At 39.5% G+C, this 24,837-nt stretch overlaps 1 protein-coding gene across 6 annotated transcripts in view; it reads right to left on the reverse strand.

The window, feature by feature from the left end:
- robo3 (roundabout, axon guidance receptor, homolog 3) overlaps positions 1-24,837 on the reverse strand; it is a 159,034-nt gene that overhangs the window by 11,235 nt on the left and 122,962 nt on the right. For all 6 annotated transcript variants that reach the window (XM_082549192.1, XM_082549190.1, XM_082549191.1 and 3 more), the window contains 8 exons: positions 23,431-23,555; positions 19,311-19,482; positions 14,173-14,378; positions 7,177-7,258; positions 6,126-6,294; positions 1,969-2,135; positions 1,730-1,851; positions 1,364-1,580 (listed from right to left, as the gene is read on the reverse strand). In XM_082549192.1, the coding sequence (XP_082405318.1) occupies positions 1,364-1,580; positions 1,730-1,851; positions 1,969-2,135; positions 6,126-6,294; positions 7,177-7,258; positions 14,173-14,378; positions 19,311-19,482; positions 23,431-23,555 (1,260 nt within the window). The remainder of the gene's footprint in view (positions 1-1,363; positions 1,581-1,729; positions 1,852-1,968; positions 2,136-6,125; positions 6,295-7,176; positions 7,259-14,172; positions 14,379-19,310; positions 19,483-23,430; positions 23,556-24,837) is intronic.

The following is a 24,837-nucleotide window of genomic DNA, read 5'->3' on the forward strand; positions in this document are numbered from 1 at the left end:
CCCAAATTGATTCGATCCACGATTCGATTCAATTCGATTTGAGAGTCAGAAATATTATAATTCAGATCATGCATCAGTACATTTCCATATTTTTTTATCTATAACAAGAAAGCTGACACTTGCGAGACTTTATCAAAGATGTGAGCATCACAGCAGATGCCTTTGTGTCAAAGTAGCTGAGGATAAAACACAGAAAAACATGAAGGCGACTTTCCTGGCCTGGGATTTTATAAAAATATTCTGCAGTAGATCAAAAACGAAAGAAAACCATTAATCAACATATGAACATTACCTGATGCTGCTGAAGTGAAGCAGAGCAAAGTTACAGAGGTTTGATTAGAGACACGGCTAAGCGTTATGAAATTTTGCATAATTTTAAAAAGTTTAAGTTTGTTCAGTAGCCTACTGAACAGTAGAAATGAGGTTTTCTTTTCGGAAGTAAAAGGAAAAAAAAACAGCGGCCAACAGCGCTGTAAACAACGGTAGACTTGTGCGTAATAAGCAAGCGAATAATGCAGAAAACAGATTTTTAGACGGGAAACTGTTCTTGAAGTACAGAGAGAGAGAGAGAGAGAGAGAGAGAGAGAGAGAGAGAGAGAGAGAGAGAGAGAGAGAGAGAGCTCTGCATGAAGTGTGATTTTATCGTGGTGGAAGCAAAACAATTTACTCATTTACTGTTTTAGTTGTTTGGTGGTTGTGGAAATTTTGTGAGGTTTAACCTAATTTATATTTAAAAAATCGATTCAGGATTTTAATGAATCGATATCATGTTATCCAAGCTAGAATCGATTTTAATCGATAAATCGATAATCAAAACCCACCCCTAATACATATGTATATGTATACAAAATAGAGCAGATATACAGGATGGAAATACAACCTGCGCTTGAAAAGGAGTGGGGAAAAAATAACACTTGTGTGCTCCTAACCCCTTCACATATTTATAGCTCAGTCATTATTAACAAATACATAAAGTAATAAAAGAGAAGACACATGTATATAAGTTAATGATGTTCCTTATTCAGGCAGGTCAATCCATAAGTGCTCATGGCACATATGCCTCCTTCCTTGTGTTTTACTCTGGAGTTTGGATCAACCAATATAAACCCCTGGCTGCCAAAACTGCAGCACACAAATTTAATGAAAACAGTGATCAGTATAGATGAACTCAAATTCCAGAGGATATAAAATTAACCTCAAAATTAGATAACATAACGGAGATTCATGTGGTGTCATACAGGCTAATGAAAATGCCGTACAGGCCCTGCAGTGTCAAAGAAAACCAAGCCCAGTTTATTAGAAACACTTTTCTTTGAAGATTTCTTGATTACAGACTCATTTCTTCATTTACCAGACTTATTACCTTCTTCTGGGGTCCGGACTAGCAACGTTCTGCTATCTTTGCCCTGGAATTCATCAAAGTAGGGACGGATCTTTATCTCGTACTCTGTTCCTTTGAGTAAGCCGGTGAGGACGGTGCTGCGCTCCGAGGGGGAATTGATGTCCTGGAGGAGCCACATTCCCCCGCTGGGCCGGTAGGACAGACGGTAGCCCTGGACGTACTGAGACTGACGGTCGACCTGGAAAAAATTGAGGTCCGCATTGGGGGAAGATGAGAGAAGATGACGGAACGGCGAGATGGAGAGGAAATGGAAGATTATTTTTCTCTCTTTGCTAACCCCAAATGAATACTTGTTCCCCAAAAAGCAGGGAAATATGTGCCACTCACGTTCCAGGATACTCTAATGGAAGCTGCTGTTAGCATCACGGGGTCCTGAAGCTGAACAGCCACCTCTCCCAGCTCCCTCTGCACTTGCTTGTGGTCCACTCCCTGACCTGTAGGGCTCACATCTGAGGGAAAACACACACATAGAGTGATGCTGTCAGCGCATTAACACACAGTCACTGTTTCTAACAACTCCAGGTGTGAGTCTTGCTGTATTTGGTGAAAGGGGGGTGCAGGCTGACCTTGTGTTCTGACGGGCTCAGAGATGGGGCTTGGGTCACTCAGGCCGTAGGTGTTGACAGCACGGACGATGAACAGGTAGACGGTGTTGGGAAGAAGGCCGGTGATGGTGTGTGTCTCCATTTTAACCATGTCAGCTACAGTCTGCCATGTGCTCCCTGCTGATTGGCTGTAAAAGTACAGAAGATGAAAAAAAGTCAGATAAGCAGTGCGATATTTAGTGGCAGTATATTATTATAATCAAGAAAATGTACTCAAACTACCTAGTAGAGATGTGCACGACTAGTTGACTAGATGACTAACTGTTGCTTCTGTTGATGGTTGGTACCAGATGTACTAGTCATTTATTCTTAACATTTTAAATGATGCCCAATGTCGATAAATTGTTGCGTCCCAAATGTTACGCAGCCATCTGCGACCAGCTGCCATGGAGCTACAGCCCTGGTATTGTTGTAGAAAACCTCCATAACTCAGTTAATCTAGGTCTGATCTTTTTGTTAAGCCTATTATTGTTAGTTATTTTGAAAGCAGAGGAATAAGATCAAGTAGCGGAAATGAGCTTTCTCCGAAGGGTGGATAGGCTCTCTGTTAGCGATAAGATGAGGAGCTGAGTCATTTGGGGGGGATGGATGATTTATTGTTTTGTTATTGTTTTAGATTTGGACTTTTATTGAGGTAAAACTTGTTACAAACTGTAGAACAATGTGTATCATTCATAATGCATGGTTTTTCTGCTTCTTCATTGTCTGCTTGGTGTATAACATGCAATGTTCATAATGCACAAGATGCCACAAAGTTAAGCAGCAAAGTGTGATTAATGATTGAGGAATGTGATTTATGGTTCAATATTTTCCTTATTTAGACACTTTTTGACATTGTCCATTAAACTTTTGTCAAATCTAACTTGATATTTGTCTCTTAGTTTTGACTACACAGTTAATCTCATTTTTTTCCTCGTTAAGTTGACAAAATTAGTCACTAGGAACATCCCTAATAACTAGTAATTTAACCTCTTAAGCCCCAAGCCTACCTGATCTCCTGCCTTTTGCCCCTGTATCAGGGGGCGTTGGGGCTTAAGAGGTTAATTCAATTTTATTTAGACAGCTCCAAATCACAACAGTCGCCTCAAGGTGCTTTATATTGTAAGGTAGACCCTACAATAATACATACAGAGAAAAACCCAACAATCATATGACCTCCTATGAGCATCGAATGCCCCAGCAGCCTACACCTATTGCAGCATAACTAAGGGAGGATTCAGGGTCACCTGATCCAGCCCTAACTATATGCTTTAGCAAAAATGAAAGTTTGAAGCTTAATCTTAAAAGTAGAGATAGTTTCTGTCTCCCGAATCCAAACAGAAGAGGGGCCTGAAAACTGAAGGCCTCCTATAGTATAATTAGCTTGCATGTGCCTACTGCTCTTTGTCTCTCAGCATGACTACTCCAAAACTTCCAAACTGAACTGAATGAAAGCTCCACCTGAAAAGTGGAGCAGAGAAAATGAAGAATCTCACGACGCTGATGTGAAGATTCTTGTGAACTTGTGAAATACGTCAGTGACCTTGGCAGATGATACACTCTCTTATTGCCCGTCCAGTTATTCATGCAATAATTTTTTTGAAGAGGCTGCAACTAAAGATTATTCTGCAACCTAATTCATCTGCTGATTATTTTCTGCTTTGTTGACAAATATCCAGGGAATAAAGACCACCAGAGTCTAACCAAAAGATTAAGAAAACAAAAGTAAATCATTAATAAAATCAATCATCAATTAAAAAGGGATTTTTTTACCCACTTGTTCCACTTACTTGCTCACTTACAAAGAAATGATCAGTCTCTAACTTTTACAGTAGTTTTTTTTTTCATTAATTGAGAAAATATCAACTAAAATTCAGGAAAAACACATTATTCCCATATTTCTCCTACAATATGAACTGAACTACAACAACAGGTAAAATAAACAACTGCTGTAAACTGATGACTAATATTCGATTGAATTATTGTATTGCATAGCATTTTCCACCATCTTAGACAGTGGCTAACAGTAGCTTAACCTTCATATTATTTTCACTATATGAACAATTTCTATATCTTCTATAACATGCTTTTTAATGTTACCGTGAGTAATTCATATTACTCAGTCATATTGTAAATCTCCTCATAATATGTTTGAAAACAAAACAGCAAATATGTAGGTCTTATCAACAAGAAGGCAGAGTGACAAGCAGCTTCAAGCTGCTTTGTAATACCGACTTGATGTGTAACCTCATAATTAACCAATGCATGGGAAGCTCTCTGGGCAAGAGCATGATCTATTTTTGGTTTCCTCTAATATTCAATTCAGTTTTATTTATATAGCGCCAACTCACAACAACAGTCGCCTCGAGGTGCTGATATTATTTATGAAACAATAGCTGAAGTTTTGCAGCTCACACAACTTTGTGCTTGAAAGATCTTCTCCCAGTAATACTATTTGTTGTCCTGATGAATAATGTAATTGGGCTTGCAAGAAGGCACAGCTGCTGACATAAAATGAGGGCATGTTGTTGGCCTTGTGGCACTGCCCCAGACAGATGCATTATTCCACCACCGCCAACCACAATCCCTCCTCCTGCTGCCTTTCTCTGTTCCTCTGTGAATTTACCATCACCTTGGCAGAGAGGCAGTCACAAAGGCCTCCTCCACCATGAACTACCTTTATGCTGAATTCTAACAATTAGACCAATGGGGAAGTGGCTCTAAAATACTGTGTGTGTGTGTGTGTGTGTGTGTGTGTGTGTATTCATATCTTTGTGGGGACCAAACATTGGAAGTTTACTATACTTGTGGGCACCAACAGCCCTTACAGAGACCAAAATCCCAGTCCTCACAAGTTTGAAGGCATTTTTGAGACTCAAAATGTGGTTTTAGTCTCAGGGTTACAGTTTGGTTATGGTTAGGTTTAGGTTTAGGAATTCATTTTTTATGGTTAGGGTTAGGGTAAGCAGCTAGGGAAAGCATTATGTCAATGAGATGTCCCCACAAGGATATGAATACACACACATGTGTGTGTGTCTGGATGTGTGTGTGGCGTGTGTTTGTGTGCGTAAGTGAGCACAACACCCTGAGTACTGGCTTCAAGGCAACTTTATGGTGGAAGAGAGTTCACACAGGTGTACAGAAGACAAAATCGATACAGCATCAGCAGGAAAATGGAAAGTGTGCCTTTGTGCATTAAATAAACCCTTTTACATACCACATATGGCATAAGCAGACATAGTAGTGCTCCTACAAACAAGCCTTATACCTCAGGCAAGGAAATGTTATTGTAAACATCCCTGTGGTCCCCTCCAGCTGCTTTAGAGAAAATCCGTTTGCTTTATTCTGAAATGTTCAGGCGTTGCCATGGGACACAGTGGACGTCTGGATCTGATTAAGCGCTGCCGGTGTCCCCAACTTTATCAAATTGGCAGGACATATTTCATTTGCCTATCTTCATCTAGAGGCTTCCTTCCGAACCACCCGCCCTGTTTAGCTAAATCTATTCTGGGTCTAATTAATCCAAGGCTGACCTCTGCTCAGGTGAAGATACCTGTAGGGTTCTGTGGAGGCCCACTCAGATTTAGATAAGCCACAAGAGAAAAGACAATATTATTTTAGGTTGTTAAGGTGTCAAGGTGTTTTTTAGCGACTTATCAGCAACTTGTCATCAAATTAATAATATTATTATTGCCAGATTATTACTCAGTTTAAGTTGGAGTCACATTAAAGAAACTAGTATTTAGTATTTCTTGGTTCCAAAAGGAGCACGGCTTCTGCAGAAAAAAATCCTAAAACTGTTAAATAAAGAAGACAAATGTAACTGCACTTGTACTTATATAGGACTTTTCTACTGTAACTGAGCACTCAAAGCATTTTTTAATTTCAAACTTCATTCACACAAACACAATGATAAAAAACGCTGAAATTCACACACTCACTGATTGCTGCATCGGGGCCTACTTGAGATTCAGTATCTTGCACAAGTATACTTCGCTATACAGAGCCAGGTATCAAACCACCAACCTTCTGATTGGTAGATAACCCACTCTACATCCAGACACACAACCACAGGTGAGAAGTGCAAAAAGTATAAGAGAAATGAAGAGCTCTGGATTAACATAGCAATGTCAACTTACCTGAAGGCCTCAATGATGTAGGAGGTGACAGCGGCTCCTCCCTCGTGGGCATTGGGTTGCCAGGTCAGAGAGACACTGTTCTTGGACACATCCGTGACTATGGGCTTATGTGGCGGGCCTGGCAGCTGGAAGGGTTCAGTGGCCTGAGCTACCAACACGTCTGCGCTCTCTGAATGGAAAGGGAAGCAAACAGGAAGAAGGAGGAGTAGCAGGAAAGGTGAAAGAGAATAGTGCACATTTAATTATAACAGCTGGCTCTAGTGCTACTGTTTCATTACGTCCTCTCTGTAGTCCCACTAATGTTGACTGAGCATTAGCATCCTCATCGCCGCAGGTGGAGCTCCTCACTTCTAACAGACTTTGTGATTTTGCTGTTACACCCGAGCCAACTGTTTTGACACTAATAGTCAAATAACAGACTTAGGTGTTATCAGAGTAGCTTGTTAAGTCGTTAAAGGCTTCATTTAATGTCATATAAACAAATCTTTTACTGCTTGAAATATTTTATGTGCTAATGCCTGCTCCACTGCAGAGAAAGTAAAAAAGGGCAGAGCCACACAAAGCACTTAAATAAATGGGGTGTTTTAAGACAGATGATATCTCACATTTGCACCCCAAATTTGGTCATCAGCATATTCTCACCTTTGCTTTACCTCTCTTGTCCTTTCTCTTCACCCCAGGATTCACATGCATACAATTACTGACATTTAGATTTGCAGTTGGCTCAGGAACAGCAGGGGCTAAGTGCTTTAATTAGACCCAGCTACTTGTTTCATTTAAGCAATTACACAGACATGAGGAACACTATCTACACTCTGGCTTTTTACAGTGAAGTCACACATCCTACACTCAGTCACAGCTGATGAATTTTAAGTTGCCCACATTTAATAAGGAGACATTTAACAAGTGACAATCAGCATTACTTTTTTTAAACAGCACTTCATATACATGGACATTTTCTTTCTCGTCACATGTAGCATCTCTGTGTTATATGTAGACACTTCATAGAGCTTCCATTTGCATGTATTTAAATCACACAGAGACAATTTACCTTTGACTGTGAGCACTCCACTCCAACTCGTCTCTCCGCTGGAGCTGCTAGCCAGGCAGGTGTAAACCCCAGAGTCTGTTTCCTGGCAACAGTAAAACGTGTATCATTAGTTTATTGTGCATGCGTGTGTGTGATACTGTGGTAATGCACCCATTACCAGTGATTGAGACTAAATGTCATATCTCTCCAAACAGATGGTTTGCAGAGAGAGTGCTGAGCAGTTGGAAGTTGGTGTGGATGCAAAGCTTTTGGAGCAGGGAGATTTTATTAATGCAAAGCCAACCAGGTAACTATACCTTCAATGCACTTTCACAGTACAGAAAAATGTGCTTATTACTGTCAACTTGTAGCATCATGCAGCTCCCATTTGTGGCTATATGTCTAAGAAAGATGAACCTTCTTTTAGCTTTGTGTATATTCATCCCTAAAGACCTTTTGAAAAGTAGAATATAGAAAATTGCTACCTTCATCAATCTGCCATACAGGTGGCTTTCTCTCATTCAGACCTGGGCCACTTAGTGCCACTCTTGTTTTTATTCAGGAACCAAGAGGAACATTGGAAACCTTTCGCCCCATGTTGCTGACTCATTGTGCTTGGACAAGCTGTTGTGGTGTGCCAACATAAAAGGAGATATGAAATATACTTAAATAAACTTATCTGAAGGCACTGTTTTCAAATTCCCGGCTCTCAGCCTTTATATTACTATAAGGCTAAACTAGTTTAGTTCAACATTAGTTTATATTAGTGTTGCCACAGAACAATCTGTCATCAAAGACCTAAGAAATACTAAAATGTGATTCATCCACTATTAAGAACAACTATAAAAAGCATCTAAGTCTGTTTTCAGCTACAGTCTCATTCTAGCAGAGACAGCCTGGAGGCTAGCTTTACCCATGTGTTGTCTGTTACACTGGCTAATAATACCCAAGGCCAAGGCTGCCATTCTAGCAGACGTGCCACAGCACGTTTCCAAAGAAAGCCATACTAAACTACCCAGAGCAGATGAAGAGGGCAGCAAGTGAGACACAATAAAAGCGCAGAAAAATAAATGAAGTTTCAAAATAAAACACAGCATGCCCATTAAACATGCCACTTAATTATGTTTTAGAGCAGCACCAGCACGTCCTCAAAAGTCTGCAGATGCCTCGAGTCTTTAGAGGAAGCTTCTGCCCTTTGACCAACATTCATACTAATGATGTGTTGAAAATCCAACACGATTGTTACTGTAAGTGAGACAGCCGTTACAACTTTTCCAAAATTAAGAGTACTGAGTGAGTCATAACACCAACACATTCATATGTCATGAGATTCTTGGAAGAACGCTCATGTCTGAATGCTGTGATTCTTTTAATGACATCTACTTCTGACAGCAGCACAGAGTCACTGGTGTGCTGATTGATGGAACAACTCACAGATGAAGTTTAAAGGCACATGGGCCACATGGTAATTCAGATGGAGTTCATTAGTATTGTTTAGACCTATAGTGACATCCTACAAGATTTATCATCTACAGTTCAATACCTTAAAAAAAATCACATCTCTGTTAAGGCACTTGAAATAATATTTACAATGTGTTTATCTTGTTCTGCTTTTATTCGTCATAACAGTATATTAAAAATCTGTTTCTCCCAGGAATCACTTACACATGACAATCTCCATTCTGATTAGGCTACCTCAACATAACATCTGTTTTCATTAACTTCTACTTCAGGGATGTTGTCAAATGCAGTTATTTTATTTTCCTCCATAAATGATAGAATCTCAGTGGACCTATCTGAAGTCAAAGCTAAAGTCAAGCTGGTGGCTTTTATGTTTCTCATCTAAGGAGGAGAGTTAAAGCAAAGGATCAAAGGACAGAATTTTAATGACCAGCTAGAGGTCTAGAAATGTCTGAGGCACCAGTCTTTCTACTCAACAGCTACTTAGCATTCTGGACAGGCTATGAGCAGATGTAATTAAGAAGTGTGTGATAAATGTGCCTGTGTGTACGAGTGTGTGTTTAGCTGAATACTATTAAGTTTTTGGAAAAGCAAGCCAAAAGCTAGGTGGGCTGTGAAATTGCTTACAAGAAGAAGCTGCTAGGGGGTCTTTCACTGTGACACTAAAGGTAGCAGCAGTTTGCAAGAGCAGTGCCTCTAAACATGCTTTTTAATTACTTAAACTTTATCCCTTCAGGTTGACCACTTATTCATTTCATTCATTCTGTTAAAAATCATCTCATATTCAGTGTTAGTGTTAAACAGTGCTAAAACATCAAGAAAGGGGTGGGAATATTTACTGTGTGTGAGCCATAACATACTGAGATGTGTACTTAAGTAAACGGAGCACCCACCACTTGGCTAATCAAATAGCATACATGCTGGTAAATAACACAAAGTCCTTCTAGATCAGAGGAATCTACATCACCAGGTGTCTTAAATTTCCCGTTAGCTCTGACACCAGGATAGGTCTGTAGCACACTACTGATGTGAATTGATTGGTGTAAGTAATAATATACTTTTGCAGCACTAGCAACAATTAAACCTATATATAAAAAAAAGCATAAAAGCATGTTTCTCCGACTCTGTTTTCATCATAAAACCTACGACACAGAGCAAACACACAGCTCCAAAAAAAAAAAAAAAAGTCTTATTGATGTTGTTGTAGTTGTTACTGTGCCAAATTCCAGCTGGCTATTAGGTCATGTTAGCGCTCCTATTGGTGAAGAAAGAGTGCTTATAATGTCAGGGCTTCTTGGGCTGCAACCTCAGAAGGCAACTACCCTCTGCTCCCTTGAACTCCTTGGCGATTGTTACTGTATTGATGGGAAAGAGGTAATACGTGCTTTTATGTGAGAAAATATGTCAAACAAACTATTTGCATTAACACACATTTAAAACTCCATGTGTCACAGCTCAGTTTGCAATAAATGATGAAGACAAAAGACTGTGGTTAATATAAGTTACGCCTACGAGGCCTCCTGGCTCTATACATAATTATTTCCAGCTCTGTGTGTGTGGTTGCAGTTAGTTTTTCAGCTGCTTGCTGTGAGATGTTTCAGTAGTTCATCAATTTACATGGCAATTGATAAATCCACTGCAAACACAATTAGCCTTCCCTTACTTATTCTGCCACATCAGCTCATTTTACTTGCAATGAAAACCTTTCACATTATGCAGAAGATGTGGACAGCAGAACCTCTCACACCTAATGCCTCGCTGATCACTGTGCACACGCTCAGTCCCTCTCCCCTCCTGCTCAGGGTGACTCATCTCTCCTCTTTCTAGAGGCCCTGACCTTGAGTTGACCTGTAGGCCGGCTTGTGCGTCTGTCTGAGGGGAAAAAGGGGGCCCCCAGATGGTAGCATTTGATCGGTGGATAGGGACTCCGCACAGAGGGTGGGTGGGGTAAATAGCTGGGACACCTGACTATTAATCAAGGCTGGCAGCTTTGGGCAAGCGCGCAAAACACATTTCTAAAAAATGTATGAGGCAAGAGGAGAGCAGAAGGGAGGAGCGCCAATCCTAAAGAAGGCACATGTCAATGTTTATTTTTTATGCTTTAAATAGCACATATTTGATCTTTGAGATATTTTTTTATACAATCTGCAGAAATAATCTGGCAGTCCTACAGAGCGATGTGAACATCGGTGCCTTTTTCATTTACCCTCCACCTGCACCCCATCCCAAAAGCACCAGCATGAACATCCTGCACATCAGCAGCCAGAAGGGTGATAATGATGTCAGAGCCTATTTTTGGGTGTGTGCAGAAGGAAAATCTGATTATCAACTATAATGCGTGTATGCCGGGATTTAAAGTCAACATAGGAATTTGATTTCCTGCTTTAATCTGATTACTCCCAGAAATCTGTTTAGCTGTGTCCATGTAGTCCTTCTCACACTCCCCAGGCTTTGTTGGCCTTCACCTGTTTCGCTTCCTTATTTATCTAACATTAGTAGCCCCTATAACGTACCCCACGGCCTGCTACGATTTAGCAGCGCCATACACACACACATACACGTCCCGTCTGGCCTGGGAGTCTTGGCACCAAAGTGACGGACAACGATAGAGTGTGTCTGGCAGAGATCCCAGGATAATGGCATCTCCTCATTGCCAGGGTACAAGGAACAAACAGACCATCTGTCCTACTCCAGGGGCACAGCGGAAATTGACTTATTTATACTGAGTTAAATGTCTGATTTCATTGTTTGTCCATTTTAAAGGTTATGCTTATTTTGGTATTTAATATGTTTAGACTTTAGAGCTAATTCATAGAAGAGCTTTTTAAAATGAGCATTATGAATCTTTTAAACTACCCCAGGTTTAACAACTGTCAGTGTAGATGGCAACAAAAAAAAAAATCAATCACTGAAAAAGCATTGTAAACATTTGCCTTTACCTATTTTAACATATATTATTAAGAAAAAGAAAATCTGTTTCTTAGCAACTTCTTTTCATTGCTTTGACACATTGTCCACAGCCAATCCTTGTATAATAAAAAATATCACCAACAACAAAGCAGTTTAGTCCCATTATCTAAAACATCTTGATGCATGCTCAATCATCCAGGTAAGTAAATCCCCAAAGTTTGATTCTCTTCATCTGGATGCAGCGTTTTCAGTGGGAGAAACGTTTTCTCACTCATCCAGGTGACTTCTATGGTCATGGGAATTTGCATATTAATGATAATAATATAATAATGATGAAGGAAATGACCTCCCAGCCCATTGTTCCTTCAGTGGGCTGGTTTCAGTCATTATGCAAATGTACTGTTTATAAGGTTGGGGAAACCTGCAGTCAGCTGAGACTGAAGAAGTCACTTGGATGAGTGACGAAACGTTTCTCCCACTGAAAACGCTGCGTCCAGATGAAGAGAATCAAACTTTGGGGATTATCTAAAAGACTTTATTTGAATTGAATCTCTTATAATCCTATGCCATGGGTCAAATGGATGTTTAACCACAGTGTGTGTCACTTGGTTAGCCTACATGAGAAGACTTATAGCTGAGTCCCCTGAGATATATAGTGGCAGGTGCTGCAGCACCCAGAGCTGATATGTCCCCTGTTCTGTTTTTCATCATCATCATCATCATCATCATCATCATCATCATCGTCATCAGTAACAGGTTCCTTTCAAAACGACTGCATTTCATTTATGGGACATTTGATGGAACTGGACTATGTTGATAAAATGTGTTGACATTTGTGGCAATGAATGAAATATCTTTATAGCTGATGGATTATCAATGTAGCAATGAAGCTATGATGTAACAAATAGCATTACTTCCTGTCACAATGGCATCTTTTAAACACATTATTAGGCAGCATGTAAATAGAACAGAATGAAAAGTTATTGGGTTTTTCTGAGACACTGAGAGGGAGTATGGCTCAAAGCATGTCAAAAACTCTTGTCGGTGGTTCCAGTGTGGGTGTGGGTGGGCACCTACTGAATCCCATCTCACAACGTATGTGATCTGAATGATCTGCTACTAAAATTTTAGTGTCCAATACAAAATGTGTTTTTTTTTAAATCCAAACTTCAATGTCAAAATAATTATTTTGTCTTTGTATTTGTTGCCGAAATGTCAAGATATCTACTTTCATAAGCAAAAATCCTGGATTACTTAACCATTACTGGGTTAAACATTTACCCAGACCTTTAGTTCGTTACCAAAGACCTATAAAACATATTATATATCAGATCTACATCCTGTTTAGTGACAGCTGGGTTAAATATTCACATGCTGTCATGCTAACATAATCAAAATGAAACAACTTTCTTTTCAATGCACTTTATCGACTCTACAGGTAAATTCTCTACAAATTAATATTATAAGATGACGAGCCTGTGTACTAAATGAAAGGACGTTAGTTCACAGCAGGAGAGCTGCTTGGATGACTGTATTTTGGGATTTTTTCTACCGTCATTACAGCTCAAACCACTTGCCTGTACAGCAACACAGACGATGGATTTCGACTCTGGGTCTTGATTCCTTGTGTTAGTGATGGACTCCACAAAAAAATGTATGACATCACTGACAAGGCATCTTCTTAAGTTTATGGAACAACATTTCAAAATGAATAATTTTTATGTGTAATTCTGTGATCTTGTTCCTGCAGTCTTAGGCCATAAATACCATTGGTTTTGATGTTCCAGATCAAAATGAATTGAAGTCTGATGAGAACTTCAACATGCTGTCTGACAGCTTCAAATGAGTTCCAAAGGCTGAGCACTTCCAAGATGGTGCTCTCAGCTGTCAAGACATTTCCTTTTATTCCACCATGACACAAATGCATCTTAAAATGTACTTTAGGCCTCTGAGTCTCAGCTATTTCTGCTTCTATCCTCTCCCTCACCCCTGTTTCTCAGTTTCTAGCCCTCTCTTTTATTCATCCAGTCCTCACTTGTACTGATGCATTGAGGATTTAATTACAAGTCTCAGCGATCGTTAATCATTGAGAACCCACAATCAATTAATGCGCACGCCTCCTCGAGTCTCTTCGAGGCTGCGGTGACCTCAGGTGCTGCTTCGTACCCAGGAGGGAATTCTGGGCAGAATAGATTTCATTAGCATGGAGTAAGACGGCGCTAACGACCGCTAATGGCCTCGCACGCTCATTGTCATGTTGATCACACCTCAATGTTCCCCACCTCTCCTCCGCTCATAAAAACTCATCGTCTGAGTCAACCGTAAAATTGTCCTCTGTTTAAATGCTTCATACTTTCCTGGAATTAAAGCTGTTGTTTTATCTCTTGGATTAGGTTTATCTTCTGTAAACTACATCATGTTTGATGTGCTAATACTGATACATGCAGACAGTGGATACATTTTAATGAGTGTGGTGGGATTACAGGGACTATAAAATACACACTGCTGAATGTCATCATAGAAAAGCCGCGAGTTTAAAAAGCAAACGGCTTCGTTAACATGGGATTGGAAAAAAATGAAACGCACTATATTTGCATTGTTATTAAACAGCAAATGAATGTAAGAGTATGAGTCTTATTCCAGTACCTGGAGGTTGGTGATCTGAAAAGTTCCATTTTCCATCAAGCTGATTCGACCATCATTTCCCAGGATCCTTTGGCCATCTTTTTCCCATTGTATGCTGGGCATGGGGTTGCCCATGATGTGACAGTGTAACTGAGCCATGGATCCAGGAGCTAATGTGTGATTGGCTGGTCCTTGGCGGATGATGGGAGGGACCCGGTCTGAAGGTGCTGTAGGAACATAGAACATTCACATAAGGATGGGATTTGAACCAAAGGTGATTACTTCACTGTACTGAAGCGTTTGCACCACTACACTTTATCTAGCATAAATGCAAATGATCAAAAGCCTAGAAAGTATTCGAAAGGACGCAAACATCTAAATCATTTTATATGTAATGACACCTAAGATTTTGCTCCCTGGGTAAAATGCTCAATTTAACAGAAGAAAAAGTATTTTTATAGGTCTGTAAAAATAATTCCAGAGGGATTTTTTAAAAGTTAAACACTTGATTTCAAATTGCAGACACAGTTGCTTGACTGACAGGTGAAAGCTTATAAAGCCGGCTAGAACTTAACCTCTTGACCATGTTTGTGGTATTGGTGCCTTCAATTTCACAATTTCCCCTGGTTTTTCTGTGTGATACTTAATATAACCAATAATTAGCGGGTATTTCATCAGGCCAATAGTCTATCAATCCAGTTTATTAATTTATTAACCTAGCTTCACTTCTTGCACCAAAAACCACAATATTATAGCAGTTGAAACTTCAGAAAACAAACTTCATAAACTGTCCCACTGCCTACCATCACGAAAGTAGCAGAAAGTTTATTGTCATTATTCAAAGGATCTTTGTGATCTATCACTGTCTGTCTCTGTGTTCTGCAGAAAGTAGAAATCTACAGATAGTCATGTCTAAGACAATGAGACGGACATATAAGTTTGTTTCAGTGTTCAATAAAACTACTATAATTACTGGTGTTGCAAGCTCTTTATACTTTTACGTGTAGAGGATCTGTGAAAGAACAATCTTTTGACGGAGCCTTTCAAAAAGTAAAAATTACTATTCTCAGATGTCCAAATAATTTTGATGCGTTGCCAGACTCGTCCAACAACACACCAAATCAACAAACAACAAATATTACAGAGATTTCAAACAGTATTATTATTATTTACTTGTCAAGAGGTTACTATGACGACATTATTAGTAAATGTTGAGTTTTGGGTCTAGAGTCTTTGTTAGATTTGTGGCAATTCGACAAGAAAAAGTTTCCAGAACCACACACAGTACTGCAGTTTAGTAGTAAACTAAGGTGAATCCACACTTTTCACTGGCTTCATCATCATCACCATTGACACAAGAGACTGGTATAGATCTTCTAAGCAGCAAGACAAACAAACACAACTATTGAAATTTCCAAAGATGCCATTACATTAAAAATAAAAATTAGATCTAATTTTGCTTTAGATAGCTTAAATTTTTTGCTTAAATTTTTTCCAAGTAATCTGATGTGACATTATATGGGGTTTTTCATCAGAAAGAATCAGAAAGACTTTATTTATCCCCAAGAGGCAATTAAGGCACTGTGAGAATGGTGAAGCAGTTGTTTGCACTATCACCTGACAACATGAGAGTTCCTGGTTTTAGGCTGGCTGGCTCTATTCAGAGTCTGTGTGTTCCGATCCTGGGTCATTTGACCCAGCACTTTGAGTTTTATTCTATTTTGATGTTCATCAGCTTATCTAAGTTCATTTCTATTTTGCCCGATGTTGCCCTGCCATACTTTATTGCTTATTAGATTCTCCTTGTGTCTTCACCCCTGTGTTTAAGTCTCCCTCGCCCTTCATGTGTTTAAGTCTCCCTCGCCCTTCATGTGTTTCATGTCTGCGTGTCCTATGTTGTCAAGCTCGTAATGGCATGTCTGCATCTCATTATGCTTCCCGTTTTATTCTGAAGAGGGCTGGTGTTCCATGTTCATTGTGTTTGGTTTCACTTCCCCTGTAGTGTCATTATATTTATTCTAATCAGCTGTTTCCCCATGTGTTTCCACTTCCCCTGATCACCTCCTGTGTGCATTTAATCTGTGTGTTTTCATTCATTCCTTGTCTGTTGGTCTGTTGAGTTCATGTCATGTTTCCATGCCTCCATGTTTCCAGGTTTTCATCATGTTCAGGGTTTTATGTTCTTGGTCTCTTGTGTTTAGCATTTAGTTTCTCACAGTTTAGCTCTAATTAGTTTTGCCTTAGTGTTAATCTGTCTTTTTTTTTGTACCTTTTTCCCAGCCACAAATAAACGGATCGCCCTTTGTTAAATTATAGATTCGCTCTAAATGTCTGCATTTAGGTCCTCCTCCTCTCTCCACACAGTCTGCCAGTGCAAACTGTGACACCCTATGCCAACATGATTTCTCTGATCTGATAACCTGATAAGCTTTTTGAAAACAGATAAAGTTTGGAATAGTGAATATGCAGGACATTGTCACAGGCTAACACAGAATTATGATTCTCAATAATGGACAATGCATGTTGTCTCTTATTTGATATGAATTCTTTCAAAATAAATGTAACATCAAATATTGTCATTTAAAGGTGACCTTCGACCAGGAGAAAATGCCTCATCAACAGGGTTTGTCTTCGTTTATATTACAGTGCCAGCTGTAGGTGATATTTCTCTCTGAGGTCTACTTTGGTTTCTGAAAGCAGTTATAATGAAACCAAAGTCACAGAGAAAAACACACTAAAGTCAAGCGTGTGTAATCTTGGGGTTACAGATGTTCATACTGACCCATGAAACCACATTTTCTCTCATGTGGAATGTAAAGTATCACTATAAGAGAACATTTACTGCCAAAGGCTCTCAGGTTACCTTTCTCTGCTGCTGCTCCACTTCAACATGCAAATCAATGGCACAGATTTGTCTCAGGCAGGAATGTGTGGCTAGAGTGACCTCCTGTCAGTCATGGACCGCTGCATCGCACCGAGTAGTGGCTGAATGAATTTTTATATTGGATTTTAAATGTCTTTAGGTAACCATGCAACGTAAGATATTTTCAATAACTTTAAACCAGTTAAAGTATAGATATTATTTAAAGAATATTTAATTGCATAATTTATCTGTTGAATATTTCATGAGTTGGTTTGTTAAAGACAAAATACTGACAAGCATGTACTTTATATCTCCATCTCATCCAGCAATGAAAGCTAAAGTCATTAGATTAGGTTAGATTAGATTATTAGACTCAAATCTCCCTCATCTACGAGGCCACTTTTGGGAATGTGGATGTGTGGCTATGCATGCAGGCAAATTGATTCTCACACCCTTTTGACTCTTTGAAATGAAGACGTGTGCTGAACAGCTTCACTGATTCATTGTCTCAAAATGAGAGATAACAGAAGGTTTTATTGTCAAAGGTGTGGTGAAGGGGAAGAAGCTTACAGGAAGAGGAGATAAAAATGAGCTCACATTTTTATAAATAGTTTGAGTTAAATTTTCCATTGATTTGAGGGTTTGTTTTGGACTGTGTTATTTTTAAGTCCTCCTTGCCTGTGTGGTTTGTAATGATTATCATCATAATTATATCAGGCTGAGCGTTTCCGTCTTTCACTTCCAGTTGAGTATTTATGGAATTTATTATTAACGTTTAGGTTCTTGTATCTCTTTAGAATTTTTGTTTATCATATTTGGATCTTAGTATTTGGAGCCTTTAGTTGTTGTTAAATTTTAGTTTGACAAGTTGACAGCTGTGCTTGCAGAATTTAATTTTCATTTCCGTTTGTGTTGCTTCCCCACTACTATTGTTATCCAGACTACACTCATGTTATGTTTTCCCCAGCTGCGTCCATTCCCCCTGACTGGCCTCAGTGTGCGTATAAATAGTCCTGTCTCATTTTGCATAATCTCTCTCATGCTTTCTCAGTTATTCTTGGGGCGTCTGGACTTGTTTGGTTTCCTTTGTGAATTTTGTCCTTGGCATCTGACCTTAACAAAAATATATATATATATAAATATTCAGTCAGCCTTGGGAGTTTGCATGTGGGTCTGTCACCTGCAAATTATCACACTGCCTCATTACATCTGTGTTGAAGCCATAGACGGTGATCTCAGAGAAAGTCATAGTCATATATGGGTGTGCTCCACAGCTGCACGGCTGTAGGCTCAAGCTCAAATGTAAACAGAATGGCACATGTGTTGCCAACTAGCAACTGAGTTATGATCAGTTTAGATAAGCCAAGTAAATTCCTGCACATTTATAAATAGAAGTGGAACAAGTTGAACACAAACCCACAACATGATACCCCAAAATAGAACCTTACTATTTACCACTGGCCCACAGTCACGTTGTATACCCTCATTTGTATTCTGAGCCGTCGAAAGCTCTGATATCATCAGCTAACTGAAGCTAAACTGGAAATGTGAACACACCCAACACAGGAGTTAGTCTAGATGGAGCTGAACAAAATCCCTGTTTACTGCCACACTGGAAAGGATGCAGCGAGGAGAGCATATGTTGCAGCAAGGTTATTTGCATAGAACTATCATCATATGTCCCTTTTGATTACATCAGATAGGGCTCCTGCTGTTTGTTTATTTGGGAAAAAAGGATGTTTAATTTAAGATGGATGACAACTTTTTCGTACTTCTACTGGTGCACATGTGGGGCATGGTCGTGAAGAATGATTAATCAAATCAGAATCTGAAAACAATGTAACAAGACAACGTCAAATATGACACATTGTTAACTTCAGCACTTTTTTTCCTCAGAGTTCTTAAAGTATTGGGTTAAACTGGATGCACAAGTGTCAGTGATATGTGCACAGTTACCATATGTCAATTTCTGCTGCTCTTTTGTTCAGTCGTGTCCTCTCACAGCTACATTTTCTTGGAAAGCATATAGGTTTTCTAATTATATTACTTTGTAGGACAGTGATTGTTATGATGTCAAGATGTCATTTTAACTAAACTTAGATCTTGAGTCTATGTATAAATACCCGAAGCCAAGAAAAACACTGATTTTGAACAGAAAATGGAGACTGAATCAATATGAAAGGATTGAGATAGTCTAGTTTTTCTCCATATATAATTTAGCTGTCGTTTTAATGTTAGCACCATTAAGTTAAATTTGTTTATACTGTGAGCTATGATCTCATATTTCTATACTCACCACTTTCTACCTCGAGCAGGGCTTTGGTCAGGATGCTTCCAGCCACGCTGATGGCCTGGCAGATGTAATAGCCAGAGTCTTCAACTTGGACATCATTGATGGTCAGCTCACCACTCAGTGACACTGTGAATCGTCCTGACTGTGATGGCTCCTGGACAGGGAACAGCAAGATCTGGAGGAGAAAATGACCACAGGAGTCGTTTCATTATTTTATGTGGGCTGAAACAGGGCCAACATTAAAATGGCAAGTTGTGAAACTATCAAGCAACCATTCAACAATTTTATGCGAAGTGTCTTAAAAACACAATTTAAATAGGATCTTTTCCAAGTTGCCTGTTTTGCATGGACACAAAACTGCTTCATCTCATGCATTATGTGCCATTTTTATGATTCATATGTCAGTGTTAACTGGCTTAACATATGAAGAGTTCTCTGAAAATACTCGAGTACAAGGACTGGACTGAAAATGAGTGAAGGACAAGCTGAGAAGTTTGAAAGGTATTTGGAGCCTTGTGCTGGAGCCTCAGGGCGAGAGGCAGGGTTTACCCTGGACAGGTCTAACACAGTCTGTTGCAGGGATAACAGATAGAAACAGACAACCATTTGCACTCACATTCATACCCTCATTTGCACCTATAGGCAATTTAGAGTTTCCAGTTAACCTTTCCCCACTAAATGCATGTCTTTGGACTGTGGGAGGAAGCCAGAGTGCCCGGAGAGAACCCATGCAAACACAGGGAGAATATGCAAACTCCACACAGAAAGACCTTGGCCTGCTGGTGAACTCAAGACTTGCTAGCTGTGAGACAACAGTGCTAACCACCATGCTGCTATTTCTGTTTTAATTTTAATTTTAATTGTAATTCTGCTTTTTTTCTGCTCAGGCAGGTGAAAAAGTCAAGCTCTGCACATTAGCCGATGACTCAAAAATATGATATAGGGCATAAAAAAATCAGAATTCATCTTCTTGTGCAGTAAGGTTGGATGCACATATTTTGAGCTGCCGCCGACAAACAGGGTGGGAAGGGGGAAAAGCTCCCATGCTCCCCATTTCTCATGAAAATGCGACAAAATGTCAAGAAAGGTCCGGAGGTCTCAGAACCAAGTCATACTACCAAATAATGAAGTATCAAATATCAAATACAGGGAGTGCAGAATTATTAGGCAAATGAGTATTTTGTCCACATCATCCTCTTCATGCATGTTGTCTTACTCCAAGCTGTATAGGCTCGAAAGCCTACTACCAATTAAGCACATTAGGTGATGTGCATCTCTGTAATGAGAAGGGGTGTGGTCTAATGACATCAACACCCTATATCAGGTGTGCATAATTATTAGGCAACGTCCTTTCCTTTGGCAAAATGGGTCAAAAGAAGGACTTGACAGGCTCAGAAAAGTCAAAAATAGTGAGATATCTTGCAGAGGGATGCAGCAGTCTCAAAATTGCAAAGCTTCTGAAGCGTGATCATCGAACAATCAAGCGTTTCATTCAAAATGGTCAACAGGGTCGCAAGAAGCGTGTGGAAAAACCAAGGCGCAAAATAACTGCCCATGAACTGAGAAAAGTCAAGCGTGCAGCTGCCAAGATGCCACTTGCCACCAGTTTGGCCATATTTCAGAGCTGCAACATCACTGGAGTGCCCAAAAGCACAAGGTGTGCAATACTCAGAGACATGGCCAAGGTAAGAAAGGCTGAAAGATGACCACCACTGAACAAGACACACAAGCTGAAACGTCAAGACTGGGCCAAGAAATATCTCAAGACTGATTTTTCTAAGGTTTTATGGACTGATGAAATGAGAGTGAGTCTTGATGGGCCAGATGGATGGGCCCGTGGCTGGATTGGTAAAGGGCAGAGAGCTCCAGTCCGACTCAGACGCCAGCAAGGTGGAGGTGGAGTACTGGTTTGGGCTGGTATCATCAAAGATCAGCTTGTGGGGCCTTTTCGGGTTGAGGATGGAGTCAAGCTCAACTTCCAGTCCTACTGCCAGTTTCTGGAAGACACCTTCTTCAAGCAGTGGTACAGGAAGAAGTCTGCATCCTTCAAGAAAAACATGATTTTCATGCAGGACAATGCTCCATCACACGCGTCCAAGTACTCCACAGCGTGGCTGGCAAGAAAGGGTATAAAAGAAGAAAAACTAATGACATGGCCTCCTTGTTCACCTGATCTGAACCCCATTGAGAACCTGTGGTCCATCATCAAATGTGAGATTTACAAGGAGGGAAAACAGTACACCTCTCTGAACATTGTCTGGGAGGCTGTGGTTGCTGCTGCACGCAATGTTGATGGTGAACAGATCAAAACACTGACAGAATCCATGGATGGCAGGCTTTTGAGTGTCCTTGCAAAGAAAGGTGGCTATATTGGTCGCTGATTTGTTTTTGTTTTGTTTTTGAATGTCAGAAATGTATATTTGTGAATGTGGAGATGTTATATTGGTGTCACTGGTAAAAATAAATAATTGAAATGGGTATATATTTGTTTTTTGTTAAGTTGCCTAATAATTATGCACAGTAATAGTCACCTGCACACACAGATATCCCCCTAAAATAGCTAAAACTAAAAACTACTTCCAAAAACATTCAGCTTTGATATTAATGAGTTTTTTGGGTTCATTGAGAACATGGTTGTTGTTCAATAATAAAATTATTCCTCAAAAATACAACTTGCCTAATAATTCTGCACTCCTTGTATGAGATACAATATAATAAGTACTTTTGTTGTCATGTTTGATTAGATTTGGGGGCCAAAAGTACTTCATTAGGTTTAGAAAAAGATTATCCGTAGAGTTCAAATGCATTCTTTTACAAAAAGGACATCTTCCTGTGATCACATGGTATCTTTCTCAGGTGATCAGTTAAAAAAAGTATATATACGCATTGCAATACAAGGTAACCGGTGCTGTGATAGCATATAGAGTGAGAACAGGTTGATTCACAATGAGCCTTAGACACTTAGCCTGTGTTATTGTGCAATAATAAATGACAAACACGTCCCTTCATTTCTACTTTTCTTTGTCATATATCACTGTGTAAACCCAGTAAAAATCTCAGCATTTCACTGAAAGCGGGGCCAAAATTTCGAACAAGCTACCCACATTCTTCTTCTCTTCCTTCTCCTTGTCTTCCATGCTTTCTCTGCTTTATCTCTCTCCTCCACACTCGTTCTCCCTCTCCCACACATTCTCCATCCTACCCTGCCACCCCCTGTTTCCCTAATCTGTACCTGGAAGCCAAGCTACAGGCACCCACGCAGTCTCATCAGGCCTTTCAGTGCATTCCAACAGGCTGCAATGCTTATCACAGGGTGACTCTCTCCCACAAACACATACACGTCTCAATACATCTGAAAACGTGCAGGTCTTTGGTAAATAATACACTGTGTGGATGATGGGAAAGTGTAAGTGTGAGTGTGTGTGTGTGTGTGTGTGAGAGAGAGAGTCACTCTGGCAGTAAACTACAGCACACAGTGAAGGATGATAAAAGCAGAGACCATGACAAGGAAGGGAAATGTTGGCTCTCTTCAAAGCACATGTAGCAAAGTGGCATGCAAACAGAGTCGGTAATTAAAATCCTATAAAGGCTCATTTAAAGCACTTTTTTAATCTCGTCAGGTGTTCTTTTAAATTTAAAAAATGTAAAAGTTGTGTGAAGTTATATTGGGATTTACTTTAAATTGGGTAAAATAAATATAAGAAAAAGTAATGTATCTATAGCACATTACAATATGAGAGTTTACTGTTTCCCTCTTTACCAGAGCCCTGCTTGTGATGATGCAATTCACCTGTAGGTTTTTCTTTATTTTATGCTGATGTTATTGTGCAGCACATTTTCAGATAGCTTAAAATCAACTTTTTTGAAAGAAAAAGGTTTAAAAAATGCACATAGTACTGTTAGCACCAAATCCCTTGGAGTTAAAAGTAAAGGTCTGTATGTACTTGGTAATTAAAGGCTTTGTGATGTTTGGGGGCCAGTACTGGTACTGAAATGTGGAAAACAGCTAATGTTTTGACTTTACATAAACTGTACATAAACAAGCCTATTAAATCTTTATAATAAAGACTCATTAGAGTATGTTTCATAACTACTGTAAACAAAATCATGGAACGTTTCCCACCTGGCTGCCTTCTTTTTGCCAGAAGACGGCTGGCGGAGGGTTTCCTTTGGTGCCACAGAGGAAGGTTACGGTACGACCTGGAGTTGTGATCTGGTCCCGCGGTCGAACCACAATCTGAGGAGGCACTGCAGCACATAATTCAGAAAAAAAAAATCTTGAAATCCAGTCATTATGTGCCATTATTTTATCAACATGTGACTGAAGTACAGACATTGAAAAAATGAATTCATAACATTAATTCACAAAAGTTATTCTAATTCAAGACATTTAACAAAAGTTTTGCATGAACTACTTAAGAATTACAACAACTTTTACACACAGCCCCCCATTTTCATAAACATAAATTTAAATGTAAATACACCTGAAGGCTATACCTGGAGCCTAGAACCCACTGACTTCACCAAATGTTGTGTTTCCTGTCTTGAGCCTTGAGTGGCCTTTACTGTAGCCACCTGCTTGTTGCTTGTTTGTGGGTCTTTCTGCATTTGGTTTTGTATTTAATAATGCAAAAGCATGCTCTGTTGGGTTGAGATCAGGCGACTGATTTGGCCGTTGAAGAACATCCCATTTCTTTTGAGAAACTCAATTAGCACTATACACTTCAAAATTCATTACATGCATTTCTATCAACAGTCAAATCATCAATAAACACTAACGCCTGATTCCATGACAGCTTTCAAACAGTCAAGGCACAAGAGAATAAAATATTTTAGAGACAGTGACAGTAAACAAAGACAGTAGAGAAATGACATTAAACCCACAATGTCATTTCTCTCGGGGTCTGAGAATCAAAGCAATACTAAAAGATGCAGTTTGATGTCATCATGAAATGTGGTGGGCTCATGGGAAGCTTTACCACCACTGAAAATCTACCTGACGTGACTCAGGCAGAAATCATGGTTCTAGCTGAGATAATGCATTAAAGTTTTTTGTTACATTAAAACATTTATTTTCAAATGAATTCATTTTAATCCAAAGAAACAGCTGGACACATTAGCCACATTAGCTCACGTAATATTAACTAAACCTTTGATGCATGAGCTAAACATAGCTACTGTAGCTAACATCATCTGGCAAACACGGTTAACTGGTAGGGCAGCCCTGCTCTGTGATTAAACAAATCATAACTTCATAACTTTATGCTTGTGTTGAGCATCAACTCAATGTTATAAGAATACCATACGCACTGCCTTAGTGGTTAGGACTTTATTTAATTGACAGGCGATTAAATGCAATGCATAGTAACACAGAATAAAATGCCGTATTTTTCTTGGATTATTCAGTGGCATTAGGTGACAAATTTAGCCAGATTGAAACGTGCCCTTTTTGTGCTGCCTCTTTTAATTCCTTTATATATGCTAACAGTACCGCCATACTTGTCAATGCTCTTATCACATCTCGTTTAGA

Source organism: Aulonocara stuartgranti, assembly GCF_965226115.1.
Source record: "Aulonocara stuartgranti genome assembly, chromosome: 10".
Taxonomy (NCBI): Eukaryota; Metazoa; Chordata; class Actinopteri; order Cichliformes; family Cichlidae; genus Aulonocara; species Aulonocara stuartgranti.